The sequence below is a fragment of the Ascaphus truei genome, chromosome 3, assembly GCF_040206685.1.
Source record: "Ascaphus truei isolate aAscTru1 chromosome 3, aAscTru1.hap1, whole genome shotgun sequence".
NCBI lineage: Eukaryota > Metazoa > Chordata > Amphibia > Anura > Ascaphidae > Ascaphus > Ascaphus truei.
This window is the reverse complement of record NC_134485.1, coordinates 322,481,073-322,498,096: the sequence shown is the minus strand read 5'-3', so window position 1 is coordinate 322,498,096 and position 17,024 is coordinate 322,481,073. Positions and strand designations below refer to the sequence as shown.

Sequence of the window (17,024 nt, the reverse complement as noted above, 5' to 3'; positions counted from 1 at the left end):
ACACACACTAACTGACGCGCACACACACACACTGACTGATGCGCGCACACACACACACACACACACACTGATGCGCACACACACTGACGCGCACACACACTGATGCGTACACACACACACACTGACTGACACACACAACTGCCAGAAAAAAAAGTGCAATTCAATAGATGAGGCCAGTTCTAAATATAATACAACCTAGCTTGCAAGCTAGAGATAAATTCAATTTATTCAAAATCACTTAAAAATACAATAAAAATACATTGTGTGTGTGTGTGTGTGTGTGTGTGTGTGTGTGTGTGTGTGTGTGTGTGTGTGTGTGTGTGTGTGTGTGTGTGTGTGTGTGTGTGTGTGTGTGTGTGTGTGTGTGTGTGTGTGTGTGTGTGTGTGTATAATCAAAAAATCAAAAAATAAATAGATGATACCGTTCTGTGGCTAACGAAATGCTTTTATTTGTGCGAGCTTTCGAGATACACTGATCTCTTCTTCCGGCGATGTTACAATGAATGAAGCAAGCAAAGGGAATACTTAAAAACAGTGTCTCTTGGAATGTTATCTGTGCTGGTCCTTCCCCCGGTGTGGATGAGATTTATGGCTAGAGGTGTTAAATGGTTCCTGAAAAGAAAGTGATGTAAGAATGACATCGCCGGAAGAAGAGATCAGTGTATCTCGAAAGCTCGCACAAATAAAAGCATTTCGTTAGCCACAGAACGGTATCATCTATTTATTTTTTTATTTTTTGATTATTGAAGCTCGGCTAACACGGTACTGATATATATATATATATATATATATATATATATATATATATATATATATATATATATATATAGCAACTGTAAATATTACTGTATGTTCATTTGCATGTCTTAGACAGGTCTGCAACCCTGTCTTTCCCCATTGTCACCCAGCATACAGCGCTTCCACTGCAGCAAGGGATTCTGGGAAATGACATGCAAATGAGCACTCAGTGCCACCTTTTGTCTCTAGCTCGTATTACACAAGCCAATCCTCAAGCCAATGCATGCCGTTTTAAACACAGCTTTTAGACAGAGGCTGGGATGAGATGCAAAGCCATTAGTGGATTATTATTGTATTGTATTATTGTATTGTATTATTGTATTATTGCTATGATGGTATACATATTACAGAGCACAGGGAATGTCTGACTCTCAGGTAGTGCTGTGTGTAGGAGGCGGTGAGTGGCAGCTGGGGGCGGGGTGGTGGAGGCAGAGCTGCTGCTGCTAGCTCCTCCTTCCAGTCTCATTGCCACGCTCCCTGTACAGTCTCTCTCTCTCTCTCTCTCTCTCATCCTTGCACCTCGGCAGCTGTCAGATTCCCCCCTTCCTGCGCTCTCTTTCAGACCATGCTCAGGGGTCTTCTGCTGCTTGTTCTCCTCTCCTCCCCACTGGCCAGGGCGGAAACCGAGCAGGAGGAAGAAAATGTGACTGAACTTGTGATTGAGAACATGGTGAGTAGTATCACAGATGGACATGGGTTGTGTATGGGCACCTTGATGCCCCTCCGGTTTCCATACTTCCAGACCCCCTCTGTCACTGTGATATTCTGCTGATCTGTCACTTCTCTCTGTCCCCTCCCTGACTGCAGGTGGAAAAGTTTTCAGCTGGGATATTGCGCATTGTTCATCTCTCCCTGCTCTGATCCTGAGACTCCCTTCTTCCTCTGATCTCTGCACATCATCTGCTTCCCCAGCCCATCTCTCCAGTCTCACCCCTGCTTCCCCAGCCCACCTCTCCAGTCTCACCTCTGCTTCCCCAGCCCACCTCTCCAGTCTCACCCCTGCTTCCCCAGCCCACCTCTCCAGTCTCACCTCTGCTTCCCCAGCCCACCTCTCCAGTCTCACCTCTGCTTCCCCAGCCCACCTCTCCAGTCTCACCTCTGCTTCCCCAGCCCACCTCTCCAGTCTCACATCTGCTTCCCCAGCCCACCTCTCCAGTCTCACCTCTGCTTCCCCAGCCCATCTCTCCAGTCTCACCCCTGCTTCCCCAGCTCACCTCTCCAGTCTCACCCCTGCTTCCCCAGCCCACCTCTCCAGTCTCACCCCTGCTTCCCCAGCCCATCTCTCCAGTCTCACCCCTGCTTCCCCAGCCCATCTCTCCAGTCTCACCTCTGCTTCCCCAACCCATCTCTCCAGTCTCACCTCTGCTTCCCCAGCCCATCTCTCCAGTCTCACCCCTGCTTCCCCAGCCCATCTCTCCAGTCTCACCCCAGCTTCCCCAGCCCATCTCTCCAGTCTCACCCCTTCTTCCCCAGCCCATCTCTCCAGTCTCACCTCTGCTTCCCCAGCCCATCTCTCCAGTCTCATCCCTGCTTCCCCAGCCCATCTCTCCACTCTCACCCCTGCTTCCCCAGCCCATCTCTCCAGTCTCACCTCTGCTTCCCCAGCCCATCTCTCCAGTCTCACCTCTGCTTCTCCCTGGGATCTGCCAGTCACTCACTTCATTGCTTTCATTGGTACCTTTGCCTCACGCACACTTTCTGCTGGGATTATTTTAAATGCCAATGGTCACTTCACAGATAACTCTCTCCCCTTTATCTCCTGTTACAATTCTCAGTCTCCCTGCCACCCCCCACTCCTCACACCATGTTGCTTTTCACTCTCTATCATCTCTTGTTACTCTTCTGTCTCTACCCTCTGTGTCACTCCCTCTGTCCCTTGTTGCTCTCTTCTCTGTGTGTGTGTCACTCCCTCTGTCCCCTGTTGCTCTCTTCTCTGTGTGTCACTCCCTCTGTCCCCTGTTGCTCTCTTCTCTGTGTGTCACTCCCTCTGTCCCCTGTTGCTCTCTTCTCTGTCTGTGTGTGTCACTCCCTCTTTCCCCTGTTGCTCTCTTCTCTGTGTGTCACCCCCTCTGTCCCCTATTGCTCTCTCTCGCTCTCTGTCCCGTTGCTGTCCTCTGTGTCACTCCATCTGTCCCCTGTTGCTCTGTGTGTGTCACTCTCTTGTCCCTTGTTGCTCTCTCTCTGGCACTCCCTCTTCCCCCTGTTGCTCTCCTGTCTCTGGGTCACTCCCTCTCTCTCTCTCGTGCAGGTGAAGCCGGACTCCTGTGCAGAAACCGCAGTGCTGGGAGACACCATCCACCTTCACTACACAGTGAGTTCCCCTCTCACTCTTTCTCCGAACACATGTGGGCCTGGCGGGTAACATCTGTAACAACACGTCAGCACTCCGGCCCTAGGCCAGGGAGCACAGGAGGGGATTGAGGGAGGGGGAAGGACGGGAGAGGGGCGGAGAGGGAGGGGAGAGGGGAAGGTGAGGGAGGGGAGGGGGGAAGGTGAGGGAGGGGAGAGATACAGGAGAGGGAGGGGAGAGATACAGGAGAGGGAGGGGAGAGAGACAGAAGGGGAGGGGAGAGAGACAGAAGGGGAGGGGATATGGGGCAGGAGAGGGAGGGGAGCAGGAGATGGAGGGGTGAAGGGAAGGGGAGGGAGGGAGGGGAGAGACAGGAGAGGGAGGGGAGAGAGACAGGAAAGGAGGGGATATGGGGCAGGAGAGGGAGGGGAGAGAAACTGAGGATAGAGTACCAACGTGAGTTTGTGGTGTAGTTTCCTGGTTTAACCCTTCATGCAGTACAGTTCCTACTTATGCCACAGGCAGGGGCACTGGTTCATATTTTTTTTAAAAAAGCAAAACCGTTATAGTAAAAAGTAGGGGGCAAAAATATACATTGACTGGCTAGATCTTCTAAGGATCAAAATGCCAGCTTTCATCCCCCCCCCCCCCCCCCAACATAATTAAACATAGAAGGTATTACATTTTCAGATTTTTAGATTTTTTCCTTGGACGGGAGATTGCAAACTTTCCTCATCACCAATTTACATACATGTAGAGGTATCAGTACCGTGTTAGCCGAGCTTCAATAATCAAAAAATAAATAGATGATACCGTTCTGTTGCTAACGAAATGCTTTTATTTGTGCGAGCTTTCGAGATACACTGATCTCTTCTTCCGGCGATGTTACAATGAATGAAGCAAGCAAAAGCTATACTATAAACAGTGTCTATTGGAATGTTATCTGTGCTGGTATATATATATTTATATATATATATATATGCAAATATAGCTGTATGCTCATCTGCATGTCTTAGGCAGGTCTGCAACCCCGCCTTTCCCCATTATCACCCAGCATACAGCACTTCCACTGCAGCAAGGGATTCTGGGAAATGACATGCAAATGAGCACACAGTGTCACTTTTTGCCTCAATAACCATTTTTAACATGGTTCCCTATAGGCTTAAGCTTGCTGCATGGTCACAGCTTTGAGCACAGCCAGGGTTAAGGTGCATACCCAGAAAACCACCCACAGACAGCTGTTTCGACCTTGATGGGTCTCATCAGTGTGGGGTTGATTTTACTGGGAATGCAAGAGAGGCTATGGGATAGGCTAAACCATAATACTGAGTTAAGTTATGGTGAGTAAAAAAAGTGACAAAAACCCTCCACAGGAAAGCAAATATGCAAATATAGCTGTATGCTCATCTGCATGTCTTAGGCAGGTCTGCAACCCCGCCTTTCCCCATTATCACCCAGCATACAGCACTTCCACTGCAGCAAGGGATTCTGGGAAATGACATGCAAATGAGCACACAGTGTCACTTTTTGCCTCAATAACCATTTTTAACATGGTTCCCTATAGGCTTAAGCTTGCTGCATGGTCACAGCTTTGAGCACAGCCAGGGTTAAGGTGCATACCCAGAAAACCACCCACAGACAGCTGTTTCGACCTTGATGGGTCTCATCAGTGTGGGGTTGATTTTACTGGGAATGCAAGAGAGGCTATGGGATAGGCTAAACCATAATACTGAGTTAAGTTATGGTGAGTAAAAAAAGTGACAAAAACCCTCCACAGGAGAGCAATATATAAAAGTAATTTGACAGATCAGCAAGGGATTCTGGGAAATGACATGCAAATGAGCACACAGTGTCACATTTTGCTTCAAAACCATATACTGTAACATGGTCCAATGTAAGCTCTTGCTTGCTGCATTTCACAGCTTAGCGTACAGCCTGCGTTAAGATACACAGCCAGTAAACCAACCCTCAGCCAGCCGTTTCGACCTTAAAGCTGCAGTTCAAGCTCCCTTTTTTTTTTTTTTTAGTTTTTTTTTTTTAGTTTTTTTTTTTTTACTTCAATAGTTTCATGTGGCAATCTCTACTTACCTAAAGAACTGCATAGCTGCCGGTCAATTCGTTCTCCGTCTATTGATCGTCAAAGTTTGGCGACATCTTTAAATCTGGGGAATTTAAATGGTTGCTATAGTAACAAACATGCTTGTTAAAATAGAATACAAGAAAATTGGTCTTTCAAAGTTGTTGTTTTTTAAAATAGAAAATGCTTAAAGTATTTTTTCTTACTACAGAACTGATTTATTTAAAAAAAACCACACATGCAGGATATTGCTTGAACTGCAGCTTTAATGGCTCATCAGTGGGGGGTTGGTTATACTGGCTTTGCAAAATGAAGCTTAGGATAGCTATGTTAGTTAAGTTATGGTGGTTAAAAAAGTGACAAAAACCCTCCACAGTAAAGCATATAGCAAATGGAAATATTACTGTATACTCATTTGCATATCTAAGACAGGTCTGCAACCCTGCCTTTCACCATTATCACCCAACACTATATATATATTTGCTATATGCTATACGGTGGAGGTTTCTTGTTGCCTTTTTCACCCACCATAACTTAAAATGTAATATATAAAACTGAAATGTTTGTCTGTCAGGATGTTTGTCTGTGGGTTTGTGTGTTTTCTGATTGGTTGGTGGCTGGCCACACCTCTCGCTGTAGCCCTCTCCCATTGGCTGTGGGGCAGGGTTTGCGGTGACGTCAAAACAGGGAAACTTCACCCGCCGGTTCGCCTCCTCACTCGGCGCTTCTCCTCACCCCACGGGCCTGTCCTCACTGCTCCGGGCAAGAGTTAATGTCCTCCTCACCCAAGCGATGGGGACCGGGGGGGGGGGGTCAATGAGCACCAGGGACCAGGTGTGGGGGGGGGGGTGTTGACCGGTGCTGGTCTGATCTAATATTTTCCTATGTATGTGTATTGTACCTGATGGTGAAGATACTGAACCTAAGCACCACTTACAATTATTAGTGCAGGGTGAGTGCAAGTTCTACTTTTCAACACATTACAGACGCTACCGTTTTAACATTCACAATTTGATCTTCTTCATAGCTGTAAAGAGATCAAAACAGCAATGCTACCTAAAATCAGGTGGAGGGGGGGGGTTGATAGGAGAGCCCCCCCCCCCCCCCCCACCACCCCCATTCCCCTCCCAAGATACTTACTGTTTTACTTCCCTGTTTTAATTCCTGGACATAAAAAAGTTGTCCAATAGGAAGTGGCAGTGTCATTTCCCCCAGAGGTAAGACTAGCTTGGTTCTGCTCTGGAGATCGGGTAGGCAGGATTATTGCTTTAATATTTGTTTAATAGATTTTCAGATTGAGAGAACAGGAAAGGGATTCTTCAGTGTTAATTTATGATATTTGCTGAAAAGATTTTGCTGTGCGCATAATAATACTTTATTTACACAATAAATCAGATTGAAAACAAACTAGCTGAGAGACCCGGCGTTGCCCGGGAGTACAATTTCCCGCTCCCCCATCTCTCTCCACTCCCCCTGTCTGTTTCTCCGCTCCCCCCTCTCTGTTTGTGGTCCCCCCCCTGCGCAGCTCCGTCCCCCCCTCCCCCCTACAGTGTTCTACACACACACACAAGGTCCCCACACACACTGTCATCCCCCCACACACACTGTCCCCCCCCACACACACTGTCCCCCCCCACACACACACACACACTGTCGTCCTTCCCACCACACACACACGCACACTGTGTGTCCCCACACACACACACTGTCGCCCCCCCCCCCCACACACACACACTGTCCCCCCCAACACACACACACTGTCCCCCCCCCCACACACACACACTGCCCCCCCCCCACACACACACACATTTCCCCCCACACACACAAGTTGTTTGTGTAGTAGGTCGTGAAACGTCATGTCAGCATAGTTAGATGACTGTTCTTACCTGGTAGTGGCAGTGATGTAGTGTGAGGTGTCGCCTTGGAGTAGTGGCTGCAGCGTCTGTTAGTGGAGTGACCGGAGGGAGAGGGGTTGGTGGGGGCGAGGTGAGGACGGCGCCGAGGAGCGGCGGGTGGGAGTGTAGTGACCGGAGGGAGGGGGGTTGGTGGGGGCGAGGTGAGGACGGCGCCGAGGAGCGGTGGGTGGGAGTGGAGTGACCGGAGGGAGGGGGGTTGGTGGGGGAGAGGTGAGGACGGCGCCGAGGAGCGGCGGGTGGGAGTGTAGTGACCGGAGGGAGGGGGGTTGGTGGGGGCGAGGTGAGGACGGCGCCGAGGAGCGGTGGGTGGGAGTGGAGTGACTGGAGGGAGGGGGGTTGGTGGGGGAGAGGTGAGGATGGCGCCGAGGATTGTGACCGGAGGGAGGGGGGTTGGTGGGGGCGAGGTGAGGACGGCGCCGAGGAGCGGCGGGTAGGAGTGGAGTGACCGGAGGGATGGGGGTTGGTGGTGGGGGAGAGGTGAGGACGGCGCTGAGGAGCGGCGGGTGGGAGTGGAGTGACCGGAGGGAGGGGGGTTGGTGGGGGAGAGGTTAGGCCTGCGCCGAGGAGCGGCGGAGGTGTGTTGGGGGTGAGGAGTGTGGGTTCGCCAAGTTGTTCTCCTTAGGTTCCAACTGCAAGTGAGATGGTCCTTGCAATGTGAGGGGTGGGGTAAGTGGGGGGGGGGGTGGTGGGGGGTGCGCCAATGACACAGGGGGAACACAGGGCCAATCACACAGGGGGAAGACATACACAGACAAACATTATTTGTATATTATACAGAGTCTGATGTCACTTCCTTCACTGAATAATATACATCACAGGAGGTGAGGGCAAACCCCATGATTACTCCTGGCAAACCTGCCCTTTTAACAGGGATTATTGCACAGGAGGAGAAAGGCATGTAACCCCAAAATTACACAGGGCTACAATCTCCCTCTGGTGGATCCAATGGTCCCCACTTGGTTCTAAATTTGCTGGGTATTCCTTCAAACAGACAACCTGCAATATAGCAATACAAAATTTACATTAATACAAAAATACAAATACAACACAAGTGCATTACTGTAATACAGAGCATATTCATTTTACCCTCCCAGCACTAGGACTACTCCCTAGGAGAATCCATTCAATAATAGTGCCTGGGATCAGGTTTCTTAACTTCTCGCCCATTGTGATCAATAATGGTGACACTATATGATCTGGCCGGCCCATTCTCTGGTCTGTATTCTAACTTGTGCTTGTAAGTGTTCCTGCCTACACTCCAGACACGCATGAGATAACATACTCTAGCCTCAGTTCGGTACTCAGCCTGACTAGATGTAGATTTAAGGTAGTCCTCCACCGCTTCCCTTAACCGTGTATCCCGGTTGTCCTCAATTTCCTGCATTATAAGCTCAGGAACATATGGATACTCAAAGCCATGAGACTGCTTATACCTAGCCACTATGGCTCTCTCAGCCCTGCTTACTCTCACCTGTCTCTTGTTTCCTGCTTTACCTGGCAGTACCCAGGACAGTGGTTCTTCAGGGGCAATAACGTCATACAAAATAGAGGACCCTTTAGGGGTGACTATCCCCTTTTTTATTTCATCCCATTTCCTCACTTGCTCCTCTTGGCCTTCCTCAGCCGAGTACATACCCACATCCCACCAGTGATCAATCACATCTCCTTGCATCAGAATGAATCTAGTGCGGTCCACCCATTCAGAGTAACCCTCATATAACGAAGCCCAGCACTTAGTGCTATGATCCCTCAATTGATTTCTCACCACCAGGGCAGTCTCAAGCCCTTCTGAGTCCCCTCCTGACGATACCCCAGATGTGATGCTAGAATGTGTAGAGGCCCCATAACGCTTATGCCTCCCTCTAACAATGTGGGTGTAGATAGTAGGATTCATCTTGGGTGGTTTCACATACGGTACTACCTCCTTCCCGGATCCCTCATCCGAAGGATTACAGTCCCCCCAGTCCATGGCCGACACAGGCCGCTCCTCAGATGTGTCCCGTGACTCCCCAGACCACCCTTGGCTCGAACGTTACCCCAAAGGTGACGTGGTAGGGATAGGGGCAGGGGCATTGGCCTTGGCACTGGGCAAAGTGAAAGGGGAAGTGTTCTTACGCTTCGGCAGGTAAATCAGCAGCTTGGCGATGCCACGACCCGTCGTGGCCTTGGGGATAGCAGAGTCATCAACCCGCTGTCCTCCACGGCCTCGCATAGCCTGCCGATATCTCTCTCCATCCTGCTGTACTAGACGGTTGCTGCTCAGCGTCGCTGCCGGATGCTCCCGGTCGGTTCCGCTGCTAAACCCGGAAGTGACGTCATCTTCCTCTCGCGAGGTGGCGTCATCTTGGGTGGAGTCGTCCCACCCCGGAACTTCCTCTTCTATTTCGACGTCCGGCACCGGATGTCCCGCAACGCTTCTCGGCTCCGCTTGGGCCTTGGTTGGGGCCTTCACTACGACCGCCTCCATTGGAGCCTGTGGGGAGTAAGGAGATTCCTCACCACTCCGCCGGCTTGCAATTGTCTCCTCTTCCTCCGGTCCTGTCTCCGGATGTCCCTCTGCTGCACTGGGAGTCGCCACGGCCGTGGGACTCTTCCGCTGCTCCGGTCGCACCAGCGCTTGTTGGCGAGGGATGTCGATCTGTAGCGGGCCCAAATCGCAGGTAAGCCGCTCTTCTTCCACAGCACCGCTGCAGTGGTCCGCCGGTAGGCGCATCACCACCGATGCACTGCTCCCATGGTCGTCGTCCGATGAGGATGATGCCGATGAGGGTAAGGGTATCTCCGCAGGGGACCAGCATTGAGGCTCCGGTTTCCTGCTACGGTCACAGGCTTCTACGCTGTCTTTCTTCGGCGCTACCATCAGGAGCGATCCCCATTCTCCGGGATCTCTCTTCTCTGTCTTGATCTTTGGCGGTTCTACGGCCGTCAGCATGGCTGTAGTTCCTCCCGCCTCTGCGTGCCCAGGTACGAATGGCTCCATGGCCCACAAGTAGTGGATGCCGCATTGAGGGCATCTCGCCGTTGTACTGGCTTCTCCGCCCGGTAGTCTACACTGCATGCATAGATACCGGAGAATTTCTCGATTACCCGTCTTCACTACCAGGAAGCCTCCTGGAAGTTGGTAGGGGTGTATAGCAAAGTCCGCCATGGCACAGTCAGTAGTTGCGCTGGGTAAGGGAGACACACGACACAACAGTCTCTCTTGCTCGCCAACTCATTCGCAACGGAAGGATAGGAAGCTCACATCCGGCTTCTCCTTTACTCAAATCAGCTTTCCATTGGTGGGTGCAGTGACCCCTCCCTCTGGTGGAGATTAGAGGAGGGTCCCACAGTGGCACATCATGACTCAGAATCGGCTCTGAGCCTATCACAGTATAGGGGGGCGGGACTTCAGCTTTCGCGCCAATTCCCGGCCAAGTCCCTGCAGAATTTCTCTCTGCACTCTGCCCACGCGGTTTCCCAGGGTGGCGGGAACCGCCATCTTTGATTACTTTGCAGTCCACACTCACCGCAGCTTTGACTTGCTTGGTAATCACCGACAGACACTCAGATACGTCATCCGAAATTTCACATGTAATTGCAATGTCCTCACTGATCTCCTGTTCTGATGCACTCAGGGAATTCGGACAGGACAGAAAGGGTGCGCCCACAGCTTTCGCGCGACTCCACAGCCTACTCAGTATAGGCGTCTCCGCGCTCGATTCCTCCGCTGTCCACACAGCACGTGCGTCTCTCATCTCTGAACCGCCATTTTCGGCTCTCCGCACCGCGCGGGACCTCATCACATATAGTCGTCATTTTTACTTCTTTGCTGAAATCGCACATGGTGCTTCTCTGCTGGGCGGCTGCCATGCTGATGCAATAAAGTAAGCCAGCGTGCACATCTACATGTATCTTAAGTGTATATGCCTCAGTTGTATTGCACTACCTCAGGCTAGGCTAAACTCTCTCTCTGTATGCTGCACACGGTATCAGTCCAGTGTAAGTGCTCTGTGGTGTACAATCTGGTTACTGGCTAGAAGTACCTAGGATCAACCCCACTGTACTTAACATGTCACCCATTGTCGGTTATACATAGTGTTGACCCATACCAGGAGTTCCTGACCAAGTTAACAGGCTACCCCCTAGGCATCAAACAACTACCCTCCGCCAGGTGACCCAAGCAATAGCCTTGTCTCCAGAACTATATCACACCAATCAGGGGCATTTAGGGTGTGCTTTGCGAGCAGACAATCTACCCCTGACTAGGGGAGTTTAATATCTATCTTTATTTGAAACACACACCTTTCTCTAAACTGAGACCTTTATTTATTCAGTACAAATTACTACACTAACATATTATGATAATAGGGTGTCACACTTGCCATATTACTCACACCAGCAGTCCCCTTTTAGTGGGTGGGAGAGGGAAAAACGAAATCTGGCCACATTACTTTGCTTTTCTTTTAAAGGTGATGAATACCCTTAAAATTTGGCTTTTGCATATATGAAAGGAAAAAAAAATCACCATAGAGCGCATGAAAAGATGCCCCAACGCAACAACCCTCTCTGCTAACCATAAACAAAATCTCCTTCCTTTACCATGGCAAAGCAATGGTTGGAAATGATGCCTGGTTGGGAGCAGAAAATGTCCACTGCCATTCACGCTCATTAAGATGGCAGAGGTTGCATGGTAACAGTTGATGCCAGTGAAAAAATAACAGGTGAACACACCGCCCCCAAAAAATGAAACGTTAGAAATAGATCAGCAAAAGCAGGTTGTGTTATGACTTCATTTTTGTTTCTTTTAGTGGGTGGGGGGGAGGAATTGGTGATTTGACCCCTTCACTGCCAGCGGAGTCAGAGAGGCACTTCCGTGCATTGATGCCCACTTCAGCAGTGAAGGGTGGCGTTTGACGTAGCTATTATATCGTGGCGTCCCACACTGCAGCAGCCCCGTGACATAACAGCGAAGTCATATTCTACAAGGAAAACAAGTGCTATCCACACTCGTGTTATTCGAAGATCTCGAAGGAACAAACGATACACAGGTCATACCAGGGATCAGCATACATTTGTGTTAAAAATAGGCAAAATAGCAATGAATCACTTACAATTGAAACACCTTGATAAGAGTTCATAATATGGCCAAGAAAACTGTTCGAGAGACTGCATGCAGCATCATCCATGGGCTGCGCGCAGTGGAGTTCTCCTGGGTATATTTTAGCCGGAGCGTTTGTGTAAGTCTCTTTCTATTCTGGCACTCCATGTGACTGTCAGCGGGGGAAAAAACTAAAGTGACCGCAACGCGTTTTGCACTTCGAGTGCTTCATCAGGGGTGTATACGTCATATTCTGATTGCCGTTTTTTAGGGGAGATAGCTTTATGGCAAGAAGAGGAGGACTCCAACTCTTTGTTTTCTTCATCAGTGACGTGGCGATCGCTCATGAGTAGCAGTCACATGATCGAGAAGTGCATGGGGGGGGGGGATGTGTGGTGTGGAGACTCTCAAAGGGTTATAAGGCTAAATCAACTATATAAAAAAAACAGTATATTTTTAAGTTGCGTAGTGGTGACTGTGGCTGTACTGAAGTACTGTACTTTCCTCAGTTGCTCAGTGCTGTCCATTTCACTTCCTGAAATACCATGCATCGGACACCCAAGTATTGCAAGATAGTTAATGTCCATCTAACCCTCTTAACTTGTGGAAACGCCTTTAAAATGTACAGAAAACCAGTAGAATGCTAAGAAAAAAAAACGCATTAGAGCAGCTCATTCATGAGAGCTTGAGAGGGAAAACAGAAGTTTGTATGTTTTTAAGAGTGCTACAATTTTATATACAGCTCAACCCCGTTATAAAGCGATCCATTACAACGCGAATCCGCTTATAACGCGATGCAAGCATGGCTCCCAATTTTCGTATCTATGAATACTTTACAACACGATTATTGGTATCTTAAAGCTGCAGTTCAGGCAATATCCTGTATGTGTGTGTTTTTTAATAAATCAGTTCTGTAGTAAGAAAAAATACTTTTAGCATTTTCTGTTTTAAAAAAAACAATTTTGAAAGACCAATTTTCTTGTATTCTATTTTTAAAAGCATGCTTGTTGCTATAGCAACCATTTATATTCCCCATATTTAAAGATGTCGCCAAACTTTGTCAATCAATACACGGAGAACGAATTGACTGGCAGCTATGCAGTTTTTTAGGTAAGTAGAGATTGCACACATGAAACGATTGAAGTAAAAAAAAAAAAGCCTGAACTACAGCTTTAAATATTTTATTGTACACTGCATACAATTGTACATTATTTCTAACGCCGATCCGCTTATAACGCGATGTGATTCTTTGGACCCCAAGCACAGCATTATAAGGGGGTTAACCTGTATATATATTTTTTTTCTTCCACCCACAAAAAATAAACTTCACGCTAATTATTTGTGGTGACTTTCTGTCTCCAGATTAGGATTAATTTCCCCTAGTCTGATTTTTCTAAGCACCTAACCATTTTTCTAAGCACCTAACCATAGTACCTAAATAGCTAATGCCAATTATTGACTATGGAGACATAGTATATGGCTCGGCTCCTCAAACCCACCTTAGCAAACTTGACACCCTCTACAATTCAATTTGTCGTTTTGTTCTCCAATGCAACTACAACACACATCACTGCGAAATGCTCAAAGAACTAGATTGGTCATCACTAGAGTCTAGGCGCAAAGTTCACCTTTCCTGTCTCACCCTCAAATACTTTCTGGGCAAGCTACCCAGCTACCTGAACAAGCTCCTCACCCCTACCACATGCAGTACCTATCACCTGAGATCAGACTCCAAAAGACTATTCATGGTCCCAAGACTCAACAAAGTATCCGGACGTTCCTCCTTCTCCTTCCGTGCACCCCAAAACTGGAACAACATACCAGAGACTCTCATATCCACCACCAGCTTAAGTTCTTTCAAATCTAAGGCTGTCTCACACTTTAATCTGGTCTGTAACTGTTTCATACGCTCATAATATATATTTTTCTTTAACTGTGCATGCAATGTCTTGTATATAAATGTATACCTTGTTCATTTATGTAACTGTATTTGTAACCATGTATTATTTGTTTTACTCTGTGCCCAGGACATACTTGAAAACGAGAGGTAACTCTCAATGTATTACTTCCTGGTAAAATATTTTATAAATAAATAAATAGTACAGTATTTCATTTTGTCTGCGCCACCTAACGGCAGCATGTTTCTCTGTCCCTAGGGACGGCTGGATGATGGACGTGTTATTGACAGCTCCTTATCTCGGGATCCACTTGTGGTGGAGATTGGGAAGAAGCAAGTGATACCAGGTAGACTGCGCTCAGCTATTGGCTCATTCCAGAGGGTTCAATGTAAAGCCGTTCTACAAAACACATTGTTCTCTTGCCTTGACACACACTCAGAAGATGGTAATCTTTAGATAGCTATATTTTTTACCCATGTAGCACTGCGGTTAACGCATCGCTGTACGCAGACTTTTGAAGGTAGAAGCAACTGAAGCTCGTAGCAGTGAAACAAACCCCTGGTTGTTAGTAACATGATTGGTGTCGACATGGTAGTGAGGAGGTCCTTTTTATGATATGTGTTGCTATACGTTGATGTTTAGAGAGACAGTTCTTCACTAACAGCAGAGATTGGTAAATTGTTAAGCAAATAACAATACCACTTGTGAGCGCATTCACATGTCTCAGACAGGTCTGCAACCCAGCTTTCCCCCATTATCTCGTAGCATACAGTGCTTCCACTGCAGCCAGGGATTCTGGGTAATGACATGCAAATGAGCACAGTGTGTCACCTCTTGCTTCTTGTCCATTCTAACATGGATCCCTTTTAAGCTTATGCCTATTGTGTTAGGCCTAGGACATAGTAAAATCAGCGTCGCTGAGGCGGGCTGAGCCGCGCTGAACAGATGCAGAAAGCCCCTGCATCTGTAATCAGCGCGGCTATAGCTTCTCCCTCCGCATGCGTGCTGATGCGTGCGGAGGCTGAGAAAATCAGAAGAGACATGCAAGTTTGAAATTTTGCCGCTTGGGGGAACGGAGGAGCGGTCACGTGACCGCTCCCATCCAATGGGGCTGCAGCCGGCATTTTACCTACTGTGTCGGTGAGATAGCAGAGCCACCAGACCAGACAGAGTAGAGGCAGCACAGAGGTGTGTGTCACTGTGTGTGTGTGTCACTGTGTGTGTGTGTGTCACTGTGTGTGTCACTGTGTGTGTGTGTGTGTGTGTGTGTCAGTGTGTGTGTGTGTGTGTGTGTGTGTGTGTGTGTGTGTGTGTGTGTGTGTGTGTGTGTGTGTGTGTGTGTGTGTGTGTGTGTGTCACTGTGTGTCACTGTGTGTGTGTGTGTGTCACTGTGTGTCACTGTGTGTGTGATTTGTGTGTGTGTATGTGTGTGAATATATTTATCAAAGTTGCACAATGTTAATAAATAATTTATTCTCACATGTCTTTTTTTTTTTCATTTTTAAAATATTATATAATACACACACACACACACACACACACACACACACACACACACACACACACACACACACACACACACACACACATACACATATGCACACACAGGTTCCCCAGTGACACACAAACACACAGACCACTTCAAAGTAACACACACAGTTACCCAATGACACACACACACTGACAGCTACCAAGTGACACACACACACACAGTGATACCCGCCTCCCAAGCGCGCTTGCTGTCTCCTCTGCCAGGACAGCAAAAAGCTCCTGGTAGAGCGAGCGGCAGCAAGCAACAGCGAGCAGCAGCACCAAAGTGTTTACTATGTCCCAGGCCTTACATCGCTTTTTCAGCACAGCCTGGGTTAATTGTTAAGGACACATACAGAGTGGCTGGATATTTATATGAGAAATACTATAAAAGAAGTTTCATCTGATTGAAGGGCATCATTCTAATCACATTGGTTGGATTTAAGAAATACTTTTTCAAACAATGTAGCATAATCAGCGGGAATTCAGTAGAATCACAAGGTTGAAGTTATCATTTTTATCCATCTTCATAACAGAAATATAATAAAGACTTTTTAGATTGTTATTTAGGCTGATGGAGTAGCTCAGAGGTAAGAACACTGCAATCAAAACAGTGGGGCCCGGCTGTAAATCCTAGAGATGGCTCTTTCTGTGCAAATCACTTACTGTCCCTGTACCTCAGGCAACAAAATGAGATTGTATGCGCTGAGACAGGGACTCGCTGTCATTACAAAATTCTATGTACAGCTCTGCACATGTTGTCGGTGAATATTGTTACATTTCCATCTTTATCTGCAGGTGCAGAAGTTAAAGGGGATTGTTTTTGTATCTCTTAGTATCTTTCCTTTTGTGCTATCCCATGGATTGTTTTTGTGTGCCTGGGGAAGGTTTTGTGCGGGACATTTAACGTAGGTGCTATAACTCACTGCTCAATAGATCATATCATCTGATTCCTGAGGCACAGGGAGATAAATTGACTTGCCCAAGGAAGGTCACATAAAACCTGGGAAAAAATCACTGTGATTTAAGTTTACAGTACCTGCCTTAAAGGCAGTGACAGTATCGCTATGCTACTCCTTCATCTTCTACACATAGGAAGGTGGGATTTTGGAGAACTTGTACAGTGTGTGCAGTTCTCCTTTTAGTGCAATAAAATATAGAATGGCTTGCAAAACAATATCTAGATTTCTGCAGCACCCTTCCAGCTACTGGAAGTCAGCACAGCATGTTGTAGCTGCTGCAGCATTGAGTGCAACATGTTCAAAGCTAACAACCCTGCTTACAGAAAGATGCAGAAGAATGACAGCACCAAAGAGGGGTTGAGCTGCGAAGCAAGATCAAACCTTTTTGCTTTTCAGCCCTGATACGCAGCGGCGGAGTGTACGTACCTGCCGGCCCAGCCAATTCATTGTGGCTCTCCTCCTGCAGCATTGCC

At 47.9% G+C, this 17,024-nt stretch overlaps 1 protein-coding gene across 1 annotated transcript in view; it reads left to right on the top strand.

Annotated features, from left to right (window-relative positions):
- Positions 1-1,260: 1,260 nt before the first annotated feature.
- FKBP11 (FKBP prolyl isomerase 11) overlaps positions 1,261-17,024 on the top strand; it is a 34,753-nt gene continuing 18,989 nt past the window's right edge. The window contains exons 1-3 of the mRNA XM_075591228.1: positions 1,261-1,468; positions 3,047-3,109; positions 14,318-14,405. Of these exons, the coding sequence (XP_075447343.1) occupies positions 1,364-1,468; positions 3,047-3,109; positions 14,318-14,405 (256 nt within the window). The 5' untranslated portion in view covers positions 1,261-1,363. The remainder of the gene's footprint in view (positions 1,469-3,046; positions 3,110-14,317; positions 14,406-17,024) is intronic.